This window comes from Crotalus tigris, unplaced genomic scaffold (genome assembly GCF_016545835.1).
Source record: "Crotalus tigris isolate CLP2741 ecotype Arizona unplaced genomic scaffold, ASM1654583v1 scf7180000020347.5012614909:4044961, whole genome shotgun sequence".
In the NCBI taxonomy this organism is placed as follows: Eukaryota; Metazoa; Chordata; class Lepidosauria; order Squamata; family Viperidae; genus Crotalus; species Crotalus tigris.
This window is the reverse complement of record NW_024097978.1, coordinates 385075-398625: the sequence shown is the minus strand read 5'-3', so window position 1 is coordinate 398625 and position 13551 is coordinate 385075. Positions and strand designations below refer to the sequence as shown.

The window sequence follows — 13551 nt, the reverse complement described above, 5'->3', positions numbered from 1 at the left end:
ACTTTATTTTTTAAAAACAAAATTTGCAATTAGTTAAACGTTCAGAATTTTTATTTGTTAACATGCATTTTTTTAAAAAATAAAAGCTGAAATAGTCTGGAATGTAAATCTACACAAAATTTACATCACAGGAATTCATGCTGTAAGGAATCCATTTTTTTCTGATGATCATGGATGTATTGTGGCCACAGCAGCATGATCAAAGCCACGCTTCTTTGTATGTGTGTGTAACATCAGCACATCCACAAAAAGGACAGGGTTTCAGTTTTGCTGCCATGACCACCCTCTTGTTTCTCTGTTTCTCTCTCTGTCTCTCTGTTTCTGTCTCTGTCTGTCTGTCTCCGTCTGTCTCTGTCTCTGTCTCTGTCTCTGTCTCTGTCTCTCTCTCTCTCTCTCTCTCTCTCTCTCTCTCTCTCTCACACACACACACACACACACACACACACACACAAACACTCGCCCTGTGGACATAGGTGGATTTACTGAACTTGCTCTCCCAAACTGGAGGAAAATTGAAACAGACTCTAAAGGACAAGTGAATATAAATATTGTGTTGGGAAGAATCTCTGATTTTCTCCAAGCAAATGATAAATCCTTACAGTTTGTATTAACTCATTCTATAATTCAACATTCTTACTACATGATGACTTTCCAAATCAGGACTGTGAAGAGAAGGGCAGGGCTGTGAACAACTGTGCTCAATAAAGTGAGACATTTGCCACCCTCAAAGGCAATGCAAAACAGGAGTGAATGGGTTAAAAATAATTCTAACTCAGCATCATCTTTTTTCTGATGAACTCTCAGCAGTAGTGAGAACCCTATTTTGTCTTCATAATAGAAATCTTGCAAGAATGATCAAAACAATGATAAAACACAAGTCTTAGCATTCATTCAATCAAAATATTTATAGCTTGCCCACTATCCAGAACACAGTCCAAGGGACTTATGAATGTGCTCAACCATCAGAACTTTTATAGCAATAATAAAATTAAAATATGACTGAGCTGAATGTCAGATAGACAGTACAATCACCACCTGAATTTGCAATTGGCTGACTAACTGCACTCAGTGTATAGCCCTCAATGGAGCTACTGTACATATACATGGAAGGATGCATGCAGTGGGGTACCACAAGGTTCTGTTTTGGCCCAGTGCTCTTCAATATCTTCAAAAATGATCTAGATGAGGGGACAGAAGGAGATCTCATCAAATTTGCAGATAACAAGTTGGGGGAATTGCTAACACTTTAGAAGATAGATTCAAGATCCAGAAGGCTCTTGACAGACTAGAGCAATGGGCCTTATCTAATAAGATACAGTTCAGTAGTGAGAAAAGTAAGGTTCTGCACTTAGGCAGGAAAAACCAAACACAGAGATATAGAATAGGTAGTACCTGATTTAACATTAGTAACTATGAGAGGGATCTAGGTGTCCTAGCAGACCACCACTTAGGTATGAGCTGGCAGTGTGCTGCAGCTGCCAAAAAAGTCAAGTTAGTTCTACACTGTATCAACAGAGGGATAGTATCAAGATCATGAGAAATGGTAGTACTGTTTTATACTGCACTAGTGAGGCAACACTGGAATACTGCATCTAGTTCTGGTCACCACAGACAAAAAAAATAGGCTGAGAACCTTGAAATAATTCAGAGAAGAACAATAAAGATGACAAGGGGTCTGGAGATTAAATCATATACTGAGTGGTTAATGGAACTAAGTATGTCTAGCCTAACAAAGAAAAGGATTAGTGGTGACACAATAGCTATCTTCTAATACTTGACAGATAGTTAGAGATGAGCAGGTTGATTCCAAAATACCGAGAGCAGGACAAGAAGCAGGACAAGAGAGCCAACCTGGACCTAAGGAGAAATTTCCTGACAGTGAGAACAATCAATGAAATGCCTTGCCTCCTGGACTGATGGTTGCTCCATCACTGGTGGTTTTCAAGAAAAGAGTAGACATCCATTTGTTCAGGATGGTATAAAGACTACTGCCTTGGAAATGGGGTTGGAAGAGAAGACCTCAAAGGTCCCTTCCAGCCCTATTATTCTATGATTCTATGTGGTCTAATACATAAATATAGAAATAATTGTGACTACGTTATACAAGCATTATATTATAAAGCAAAGGGAATTCACTGGAGAAAGCAATTGTGTTTGAAAGAGTTAGCAGTACAAAGAAAACAAGCCACCAAAAAACAAGGTGGCTGGACACCATCAAAGCTGGCACCAGCCAAAACAACTCAAAGAAATAGTGCAAGATTGGAAGATGTGGAAACACCTGACCCATAGAATTGCCAAGAGTTGGACATGACTCAATGGATAACATCATCATTATTGCCACTTTGAAATTATGTTTTCAGATTAGAAGGCCATGGACATATATAGAGCTATTTCCTCCATTAGGAGCAGTTATTATAATGCCCTTCTATTTTGGGGGTTGTAATTGATGCATTGTAAATTAAAACATATTGTACCTACTGGCTGTGAGAGAACAGTGGATGCTTTTATGTGAGGATTTATTACTTTTTCCAAATTGGCATTATACCATTGTGATCCTACAATATTGTGCCACAGATTTCTGCCTCAGCTGAAACTCAGTACAAATCACAACACATCAGTTTTGCAAACTGTAACTATGTAGTTCCAGTGGGTTATGAGCCCTATAGCTAAATAGAGAATATAGAGAAATCATGTATCCTCAAATATAGTATTGTAGAGAATTTCAAAAGGCTATTTGTGCCCAGTTTTAATTGGGAAATATTAATTATGAGGAATTTGTTCAGATTATTAATAAATTACAAGAAAGCAGTTTTCCAATGAATACTGGAAAAAAACAAAAACAGAGCCTCCACTTCTTGATACAAATAACAGTTTCAAAGTGGAACCCAAAGAAGTGGTTTGTTCCCCACTGGGTTTAAATGGAACCTTGACAAGAACCTTAAGTTTCCTCAGTTTAAGTAGAACCTTGACAGCCAAATGTCAGGATTGCTTCAATTTGAATTCCTGCATTGAGCAGGGAGTCAACTGGATCCAGTGGCCTAACTGGCATCTTCCAACTTGTATAATTCCTTGGTGAATACCTAGATCAGTGGTTCTTAACCTGGGAGAGAGAGAGAGAGAGAGAGAGAGAGAGAGAGAGAGAGAGAGAGAGAGAGAGAGAGAGAGAGAGAGAGAGGGAGGGAGGGAGAGGGAGAGAGAGAGAGAGAGAGAGAGAGAGAGAGAGAGAGAGAGAGAGAGAGAGACTCTTTTGACATCTAAAATGAAGATAACACTGAAGATATATATAATAAAGGTAAAAAAAGGATATATGCAGTGTTATCTTCATTTTAGATGTCAAAAGGGTTTTGCGGCTCCCAGTGTTTTGTTTTCGGTGGGAAATGGGTCCAAGTGGCTCTTTGAGTGTTTTGGGTTGCTTACCCCTGCTCTACCGATACAGTGGCGTGCCATTGGCCAGAATGGGCAGTGATGGAGGGGGGGAGCACTTCTTTCAAAACATTGTATGCTGTTTTGTGTGTCTCTTTGTATTGTACTTTTTTAGCATGCACTCCAGTTTGATATTATATTTTCTTTGTGTCTTTTTAATCCTTTTTACAGTGTGCGTGACTATATATACTTTCCTCAAATCTTAATTTAGTTTCAGAGTTTTCGTCTTGAAATTCTTAGTTCTTGCATTGCGGTTTGTTCTTATGCCCTTTTTATATTTCTTTTTGCATCTTAAATTTCACTTGTAATTCAATCATTAAATGTTACTGTTTTTCTTTTCGGGCATTTCACTTTCTTACAATTGAATTTTGTTTTCAGTGGTCATTACATTTAAGTGTCTTGAATAAATAAGATAATAATGAAATACATGTATCATGAAATTTGGGAATAAAGTGACGGGTGGCACCAAAATTTTTCACACAGTTGAGATATGGGAAAAAGACTGGAAATAAATTATTTGCATCATATGTCCTGATGACAATTTTAAAGAAAACAAAAAAAGTGTTTGCATAAATTGAAGAATTATTTCCTATGTTGTAATTGAAAGGTTATGTTGGGGGAGGGGGGCGATGACAAATTCCTCATTGGCTCAAGAGGGCGATTCATTCAAAAAGGTTAATAACCACTGACCTAGATCTACCAGAATTTTCACTCTTTCCTGAAAGAATAATTTTATAGAGGGCACAGGATGAGACAGATTGCTGGGAGGGGGGATTTGAATAATAGCACAAGTTTTCAATTACAAAATGAGATCTGTTTTTGTGCTTGTTGCAGACATCATAGGGGATCTATTTCTCTTACCTACTATTACATTCAATATAAAGAAATCAGGCAGCCAAGGGACACTTAATGAAAGCTCCTCTTCTCAGAGATAATGCAAACATCCACGTAAGGGTTGAAATGTTTCATGAATCATGGGGGTTTTTTTGAACTTACTAATTATAGAGCTCACATTTAAGGCTAAATATATCATAAAAGGAATCTAGCAAGCAATACTGTACACCAGTTGTTGAAAATCAGTCAGGTGAAAGGAGCATTATTAATGTTAAAATCTATTTATCTGACTAAAATATTTTAAATTATAAACATTTAAATAACTTATGCTGCAGTCCCATTTTGCATGAAATATTGGGACAGAAGGATGTAGACAGATAGATATTTATGAATAACTCAGATTCAGAAATGTTGTATTTAAATAAAGTTACCCAGAAGAAATATACACACAGGAAAACAACAGGTGAACAGGTACAGAAAATCTATACTTAGGCCCACTCGTCTTTACTTTAGAAACTATTCCTGATTTAGGAAGATCTGAATTACAAAGAATTCATCTGTCAACTAAATTGCTCTTAGTAGGAAAGGAACCAAAGTTTAAGTATGTCTCTCTCCTTTTTCCCTTTTCCTACTTGAATCCCTCCTTGCTTATACTAAGGTCCTAGGATGGCTGGTGGCTTTTTTTTTTTTAACTTCTTTAAAAAGGCATTGAGTTGAGGGAAATAACAATCATTAGCGGTCTACCTTATTTTTATAACTTTATGGAACAAATTGCATTAAAAACAAAGTATAAAGACTATGTACAAGAAAGAATAGAGAAACCTTAACAGATAAAAGACAAAAATAATAATGAGAGAAAAGAATTGTCAAAAAAAAACCCAACCCCAAACTGGTGGCCTCAGAGAATTGATTAATGATGGGAGGGAGCCATCTGGAAAGCTGAGTCAGAAGAGGAGAAACAATAAATTCATAACATGAATTGGTGGTTTTAACAATTTGCCCAGGGGCAGAAGGAGAGGATTTACCTGTCCATGACTGTACAGGGTTGTTGTGGGGAATCTCTTTGAGTCACCAAGCACCACCAGTTCTTTGCCTGAGGATTCCTTTGACTAGAAATGAGAAGTATCAAGAGATGGGTGCCTTCGCGTAGCTCTGAACCCCGTTAGAAGTTAGTCTTTCTGAGGTGGAGTTACACAGTTCACTGGAGGTGTGTGCTCCCATATTGAAAAGATATTTGATGTTGATTGGCTCTTTAGCTTTGAATGTGATCAATCCCCCCACCCCCAATATATATACATGAATTCATATAAATACCACAGACAACAACAAATATAGCTAATATTTATAGCAAGAGGACTGAGATGCCTAAGTTTTATTTCCAATTTATCCTTCTACTTATTTTTATAACTATTATTCTATTAGAGCTTATCATTAATTGAATATTTGCAACGCTTATAGGAAAATAGTGTTAGAATAAAAATTTGGTATCTAAGATGACAACTTTATAATGCTGTTTTTCTGGTTCAGGATGGCACATAATCAAATCACACCTGGAGAGATGGTGATAATACAGAAATAAATTCCAGTCATGAACCGATTTCAATTTTCTCACACCACTAATGGGGCTTTTGGAAAGACCAAACTTTTCTGGGGCTTTTTCTTGAGGAAAGTTTTTTTCTTTGTTTTAGGGCTTAGAGTACATTTTTCAAGTGCTTGCAGTCTCAGCAAATGTAGATAGTGATGCCATAGGAACTACAAAAAAAGAAGTTTCAGAGGCTGCATTTTGTATGCGATGGAATCTGGAAGAGAAAAATTAACCTTTCTCTCCTTTGTGCTGACTATGCTGCCAATTTATTACTTTTTAATTAGTTTTTATTAGTTTATGCCCTTGTATTAGTTTATTAATTTATGCATTTTCTTCATGTAATTGGAATTTAATTTTTGAATAACACAAGTTGTAGTTGATGGTTTTGATATTGTTAATAAATGATATTGTCTCTTTGAATAGAAAAAAATTTTTTTTTCTTCACATCATCTCCCAGTTCCCAGATTCCTGTTTGGTATCTACTCAAATGATTGAACTTAGTAGATCCATTGACCAGAGGAGTTAAAATAAGGCATTAAATATATTAGTGCTTGGTGATGATCACAAATCTTTCTAAGTTTTGCCTTATGTTAGGAGTATACTTTTGCTAGTCTGGCCTGGCCATATCAAAATTGTAATGTCACTGGTAAGGATTATTATGATTTCCTTTCTTAAAAAGTCTATAGGAAAAAATGATAGAGTAATAATTTTAAACATTTCAGATATTCTTAAATTTATTTGTAATTACAATTTATCTTAATGTAACATTAGAAATGAGGGAAAGTACTAGACTTGCTGTAGGTCACTTTACTTTCTCCCATTGGTAGATATTTCATACCACAGACTTTTTGCTTTAGATCTCAGCTTCCAAGGTACAGTGCTATCCTTAATTGCATCAAGAGGGAGTTAAAATGGTGATACAAATCTGATACAAAAACTTCTTTTATGGTCTCCTTGGAAGAAGACATTTATTTTGTCAATCCAAAGTTGCACATATACTGTGAATGTGTAAATGTGATGTTTGTTGCAAAGAAAATTCCTTCCACCAAAACTGCTTGATTCTCTTGGGCATTGAATCTTTGAATATGATGTTCCTCAGAAATATTTATAACAGTATTTTTTTTCTGGCTGCAACTGATCTGGGCACTTCCATGTCAAGCAAAGCAATCTGCAATGTCATACATTTTTTTGGAAGTGAGATTGCTATGCCATTTAGCAAATTAAAAGATCTGATATGCAAAAGAGAAATGTAGAATTTTTTTAAAAAATAAAAATATCAATTATCATCAATAAGTGCTAAGTGCAAAATAGTCTGCTTGATTCTTAAGAGAAGCCCTTTCATTACTTCAGTATTGAGGCAGCATCGGTGAATCCCTCCCCTGATTTCAGTGAACGGGGAACTTTGAAAAAACAAACATCTTGTTACATTAGAAAGTCTATGAAAGTTATTGTCTGCCATTAAAAAAGAGAATCAGTCCACTTCTCATTCTTCCTACCAGTTTGGCTGCATTTGCTTTTCTGGGGCACCTCCTTAATTCTCCTTGAACCATCACTTCTCACTCTAGAATTAGTTAAGGAAAAACTAAGAAAAATCAACTCCAAATATAACTAAATTTAAGACAAGCACTGGGAGGGGGAGTGCACATAGACTCTTTTAATCAACAGGAAGTAGTGCAATCTGGTCGAAAGATATAAATAGCTGTTTGTTTTCCACTCATCACCTTGCTCAGAAATTACATTTTGAATTGACCGCTTTCAGATATAGTTGGCCACATTTTAGCCACATCTGAATATTCACTTCCTTTCCTCTAAAGTGAAAACTTCAGTTAAACTTTCTCCACTTGCTGAAGACAGAAGAGGGAACCATGATTGCAAGTTGCAAATTCTGCTCAATGGAAATGAGCAAAACGCAGAATGTATCTCATATATAAATCTGCATTTTTGCATAGTTCAGAACTATTTTGCTCTACTAAAATAAAATAATGGTGAGCATTCAAGGATCCAAAGAGCATCAAAAGTCTGAGAATAAACAGCAAGATGGAGAGCTGGTGTGATGTATTGGAAGACATTGAAAGACCAGTCATTCCTCCTCGTTTCCCAACCTAACTCACATGGGGGTTGTAAGAAAAGCAGGAGAAAGAAGTATGATGCATGATGCCTTGAAATTCTGTTAAAAAGGCAGGATATAAATCAAAAAGATACTAAAGAAACTCTGTAGCAACCTAAAACAGAATTCATACAGTCGGTTCCCAAGGCCCATGAAACAGAAAGGACTTTTCTACAGGACATATGTATTTGATGCATTTCCCAGTGTAAAAGCAAGTGACAAAGAGATAGAACATAGAACATAGAATAGGATTGGAAGGGACCTTAGAGATCTTTTAGTCCAACCCCCCCCCCAATATGCAGGAGACCTATTATCATTCTGGACAAATGGTTGTCCAATCTCTTCTTGAAAACCTCTAGTGATGGAGCATCCACAACTTCAGGAGACAAGCCATTCCACTATTCCCATGTTTCCTTTGGCAGTCTTATTTCCAAATGTAAAAATGTTTAAATATGAGCATCATTGGATGTTCAAAATAAAATAGAGACAGCAATATAAATGGAAAAGATTGTCTGAAATGGACCCAAAGCTAAGCAATTTGGCAAACTTCTTCAGAATCTGCACCAGTTTCAAAGTGGTTGATATTTTCTGAACTAAGAAATCTAGTTGTAAAATATACACGTGCTATAAAAAGTGAATAGAGAGGCCACAGATATTTTTACACAATAACCACATTTCTTTCTGAGACCTTTCCCAAAGGATGAATAGAAGTGCAAATAGAATTTGAATCATCAAATTGGCTGTCCCCACTACCGAACCCTAGTTTGCCTCTCCTGAGTTGGCTCTGACTCAGTGCCAGATAGTGGTGCTCTGATTGAGCACCTGCTAACATCTTCTGCCAATCAGAAATCCTCCACCATATGCAATGGTGATACTGTCAACTCTACAACGAACCTGGCTGCAGCCATTTTGCTCATTCTAGGTTGCCAAAAGAATGAGAGGGTGTGTGGAGGATTTCTACTAGGCTATACATTTTACTATCCCATGGCAACCAAGGTCATTTCTGTCAGTTAGATGGGCGGGGGTGAGTCTTTGGTTAGAAAGCCCTTCAAACTATTCTATTGGGGAATGTAATCAATTGCATAGCACTGGGGTGGAAAGTTTAATTTTGTAATAGTATGTCGTTTGGGAGGGAATTTCAGACTTGGTTCACTTTTGACCATGCTGATACTATGTAGCCAATAAACATGTTCTTTGAGGAAACTTCTAGCCTTGGAGTTCTGATTTGTTTAGTTTCATCTATCGGAACCATGACATTAAACCAACTCTCTCACAAAATGTTAATTTCCCTGGGGTGCTGAGCCCCAGCTGCCTGCCCACTACCTTTGGGAGGACAGCGAAGACTCAGTGAAGATTTTGTTATGGAGAAGAAAGATGAATCCACCACTGGCCACAGTGCTGAAGAAGTGCTATTGACAGGGGCTTATCCGAAGAGTTGGATAATTCAAACTGGAAAGTTGGTGTTGCAGGAGGGAACCACGATCCTTGTAGACCTATATCAGGCAGAGGCAGCCCTGCAGCACAGAAGTACCCCCACGACTGCTAAAGAGGAGCTTCTGTTAATTCCACACCAAGGTCCTTTGGCCATAGCACAAAAGAAGGGGAAGGGGGCGACTAGCTGGGATGACTCAACAAGATGGCAGTTCACAGTCCCTCAGTCAAGCAACTGAAGGAGAAGTTTGATTAGTTGGAAGACAGAGAGGGGTTCCTGCAGTCCAGGGCAAGTGTTCAGTGGGATTAAGGCAAACCCCTATCCATTGCTTCCACCTCCATGCTGGAGTCCCAGTCCTGTAGTTGGGGCCCATGCCATGTCACCTACTCCCCTATCAGCAACTATCTCAAGCCTTCAATCACAGCCAAGCCCATTGCAGCAGCATTGGGTCACAAGCCCGAGAGCCCAGCAGAGAGGGTTCCAGAGAGTAGTACGGCCATGGCCCCAGGATCGACAAGCTGCCCAGCAGCCAGTGTACCTGGCACTGCAACACCTCGAGCCACCTCCTATCAAGCCCATATTTGATGGAGATCCCAAGAACTTGCCATTCTTCCTAAACCTAATGTGTGGGCCCACTTTGATCACTATGTTTATGCCCACCCTGATGAGGCCATGATGGTGAATGCAGTGACAGCCAACATGGAGGGGGAAGCAGCTGGGTTGGTGATCAACCTGCATGACGAGGGAGCTTTTAGAGTTACTGGATGCAAACCTATTCATGGAGCAATTGAGAGTAAGATTTGAGGATGAATCCCAAGCCCTGAAGGCAGAAAAAGAGATCCACCATTTAAGGCAAAATGGTCACCTGGTGAAAGAATATGTTCGAGAATTCTGGAGGGTTGCTGGCTGCTTAGGGCAGTGGCTAGACTGATCACTGATCCATTATTTCAAGCAAGGACTGGACCATGATTTACTCCAAGTGTGCATCTACCAGGGGATTCCAAACCAACTCCAAAAGTGGTACAGCATGGCAATGACTATAGATATCAAGCTGGATTGGCCCAAGAAACTGACAATCACAGAGCTGAAGTGGGGACTGGAGAGACACTTATTTGTTTGACACCCCCAGTCTGCCTCAGCAGCCAATGCTCCCTGAGCCCCTGCTGGAGCTCCCATCAAGTGCTTCAGGTGTGGTCAGCAAGATCACCGTTCCACCAAGTGCCTGACTCCTGCCCTCCAAATCAAAAGTGCAACCACTTCAACTGCCAAGCCGAGGAAGCCACCACAAGCAGAATGAGAGAAGTCTAATTGGGCTCAACATGAGCAAGCTGTCCAGATCTCATCTTCATCCCAGGAGATGCAAGAGCTCCACCAGAGCACCTGCCCGTACTGGCACCTTATGATAGTGATCAGGATGGTGAAGATGATCCAATGGTAAATCAACCCATCCCACCTTTCACTATTCCCTCCAAAATTATAGTGCCCAAAACTGGGGCCCAGACAGATTTAGATGTTTTAACAGATTCAGGCTGCACCAGATGCCTAAACAACCTCCCTACTGTACTTAAGCTGGGGATTTGCGCCAAACTGTTGTCCCTAGCTATGAAGTTTGAACAGACAGATGGCTCGCTTATTGGAGGTTACCCTGAGACACACCTAACACAGCTGTTGCGTTTAGAAATGGGACAGCACTGGGAGATCATCTGCTTTGTGGCTTGGCATGACTTGATAAATGGCAGTTCAACATTTGGTGGGAGAATGGCATGAGAACTCTGAGATTGGCCACAGGACCCCTTCCACCTACCGATCTCAGTGAGATAAAGGGGGCTGCTGCCATCGGAATACAGGGGGAACCTACTGAGACATTAAAGGCCGCCATAGAACAAATACCAGGGATCCAACTTATCTCCAGTGAGTGTCATGATTTGGCATGAGCTTTTAGTGAGAAGGAATGTGACACTCTCCCTTCTCACTGATCCATCAACTGCACAATTGAAATTCTGCCAGGTGCCAAACTCCTTGGCCCCACCTCAGGCTGCCGCTGCCAGCAGCTCACACAGGTCCATTAGGCTGCCACACCACCTGCAGCACCTGGTCTACCCAGCACAAAGGAGGCAAAATGGCTGGCTAGGAAGCTCGAGTAGAGGTGGTAGAGCACACCCATACCCAGCAAGCCAAAGGCCACCCCTAGTGGGGAAAGCCAGATCCCCATCAGCACCTTGCCCCCCCCCCAGTCCCAGCTAGGATTGCATGCCTCCTCCCAATCTCTGCTGGGCCTGGGTATCCTTGATGCCATTGGGGATCCAGCTTTCCCCACCCTGGGTGGCCTTTTGCCTTCTGGCCCTGGGTGTGCTCTACCACCTCTATGTGGAGCTTCCTAGTCAACTGTTTTGCCTCCTTCATGCTGGGGAAGCCTGCAGCTCTGGGCGGTGGCCTAATGGATCTGCACAAGGAGCTGGCAACTGCAGTAGGTACCGAGGTGCATGAGGGGAATGCGCTCCGCTCACAGGCCAGGGTCAAGACCCTCAAAGGGGCTAAGGAGATGACCAGTGGTGACCAACTTTCCAACCAAAAAGATATGGGACTGAGTAGGCGTGTCCAGCAGTTCAAATCATGTGCTCCTCTGCTGCCAGTGCTGTTGCAGCATTACTGCTGCAGGGCTGGTCCAGTATTCACAGCCCCTGCTAGCAGATGGTGTCAGCCCCCATGCACTCACTGCCTCCTGTTCTGTGCCTTGGGGGCCGCCGGGCTGGGTGGGGCCAGGGCTAAGGTAACAGGGACCAGTCCCATCTCCGGGCATCCCTGGGGGACCAACACTGCTTGCTCGCTCACTTCCTGCCCCATTGCTTCCAAACCCCATGTGCTCGCTAAGGTAACAACGGTGTGCATGCCCACAGAGAGGGCTCTGAGTGCCATCTCTGGCATGCATGCCATAGGTTGACCACCACTGTCTTAGGATGTCCTCATGAGAGGGAGGATGTACATGTTCACACGCACTCTGTTAATCCCATGGAAATTCACACACAATCCCAGTGACTAACTTTCCTCTCTTTAAAGAGTACTGGTGCTGCTACTCAAGATTTCATTGCTTGAATAAACTTCTTGCTAAGTTCTTATCAATACAGTCCCTCAGCTCCTTCATCTCCTTTGGAATCGTGGAATACATTTTTGGTTTGGGGTGGGAAGTTTCACCCTGGGCAGGATCTCAATAGTGCAGTCTGTCAGGTGGCAAGGGGGGAGGTTGTGGCACTCTTTCTCACTGAACACCTCCATGAGGTCCCGGTCCTCCCTCTGGATGGATTGCTGCTGCTCCTCCTCCAATGCTCCCTTGCTGTGCTCAGGAGTTTTCCTTGCCCCTCCTTCCTTCTCGGGCTGCTCTTTTCTCTTTTCAGGGCCCCCCGGAGCCTGCTTTCTTATCATTATATGCTTTGAGGCTTTCTCCCAATAGATCCAGGGCCTCCTCTGGGCTAACCAAGCCAGGGCCAGGATCATATCCTCTGCCATCTTTGAAGTGACCATAAAACGAATAGTCTCTTGGTGGTCTCCCAACTCTAACTGCACCGGCTCCATCAGAAGGGAAACAGCCTTGCCTCCTATCAGGTCATATTGTCCAATACATCTTCCAATAATAGTTATGATAGAATACTGTACAATCTGGCCAGAAATGTATTAACAAGGGAGATCAGAGCAGCAAAAAGTAGCTACTCTGAAAATCTAAGGAATCAGTTCTCAACAAATGAACATGTGGAAAACTGTCAAAAATATTACCAGTTACAGCAAACCTCCTCTCTATGCTGAAGGAAATTGACAACTGACCTGAATGTGTTTTACTGTAGGTTTGGGAGGAAACCATTGTCACCTATCTCCACCATCCCCATCTCAGATACACCAACAACAGCCAAATCTCCTACAACTGACCCTATCTCCTTGGGCTCTCCACCTCTGGTGATAACAAAAAATGATGTGCAAGGTTTATTTCACAGAAAAATGTCTGGAAAAGCTCCAGGCCCAGACAAGATAAGTCCTTGTTTGAAAGCTTGTGCTGACCAACTGGCCCCCATCTTTACCGGTATCTTTAATAAATCATTAGAGATGTGTTATGTCCCTTCTTGCTTCAAATGCTCTACTATCATCCCACTGCCAAAGAAGCCCTCCAATAAGGAATTGAAT

General features: G+C 41.0%; 1 protein-coding gene across 1 annotated transcript in view; it reads right to left on the bottom strand.

Moving 5' to 3' along the window:
- Positions 1–5398, bottom strand: part of AICDA (activation induced cytidine deaminase) — a 39284-nt gene extending 33886 nt beyond the window's left edge. Inside the window, exon 1 of the mRNA XM_039366679.1 lies at positions 5283–5398. Within this exon, the coding sequence (XP_039222613.1) occupies positions 5283–5290 (8 nt within the window). The 5' untranslated portion in view covers positions 5291–5398. The remainder of the gene's footprint in view (positions 1–5282) is intronic.
- Positions 5399–13551: the final 8153 nt, after the last annotated feature.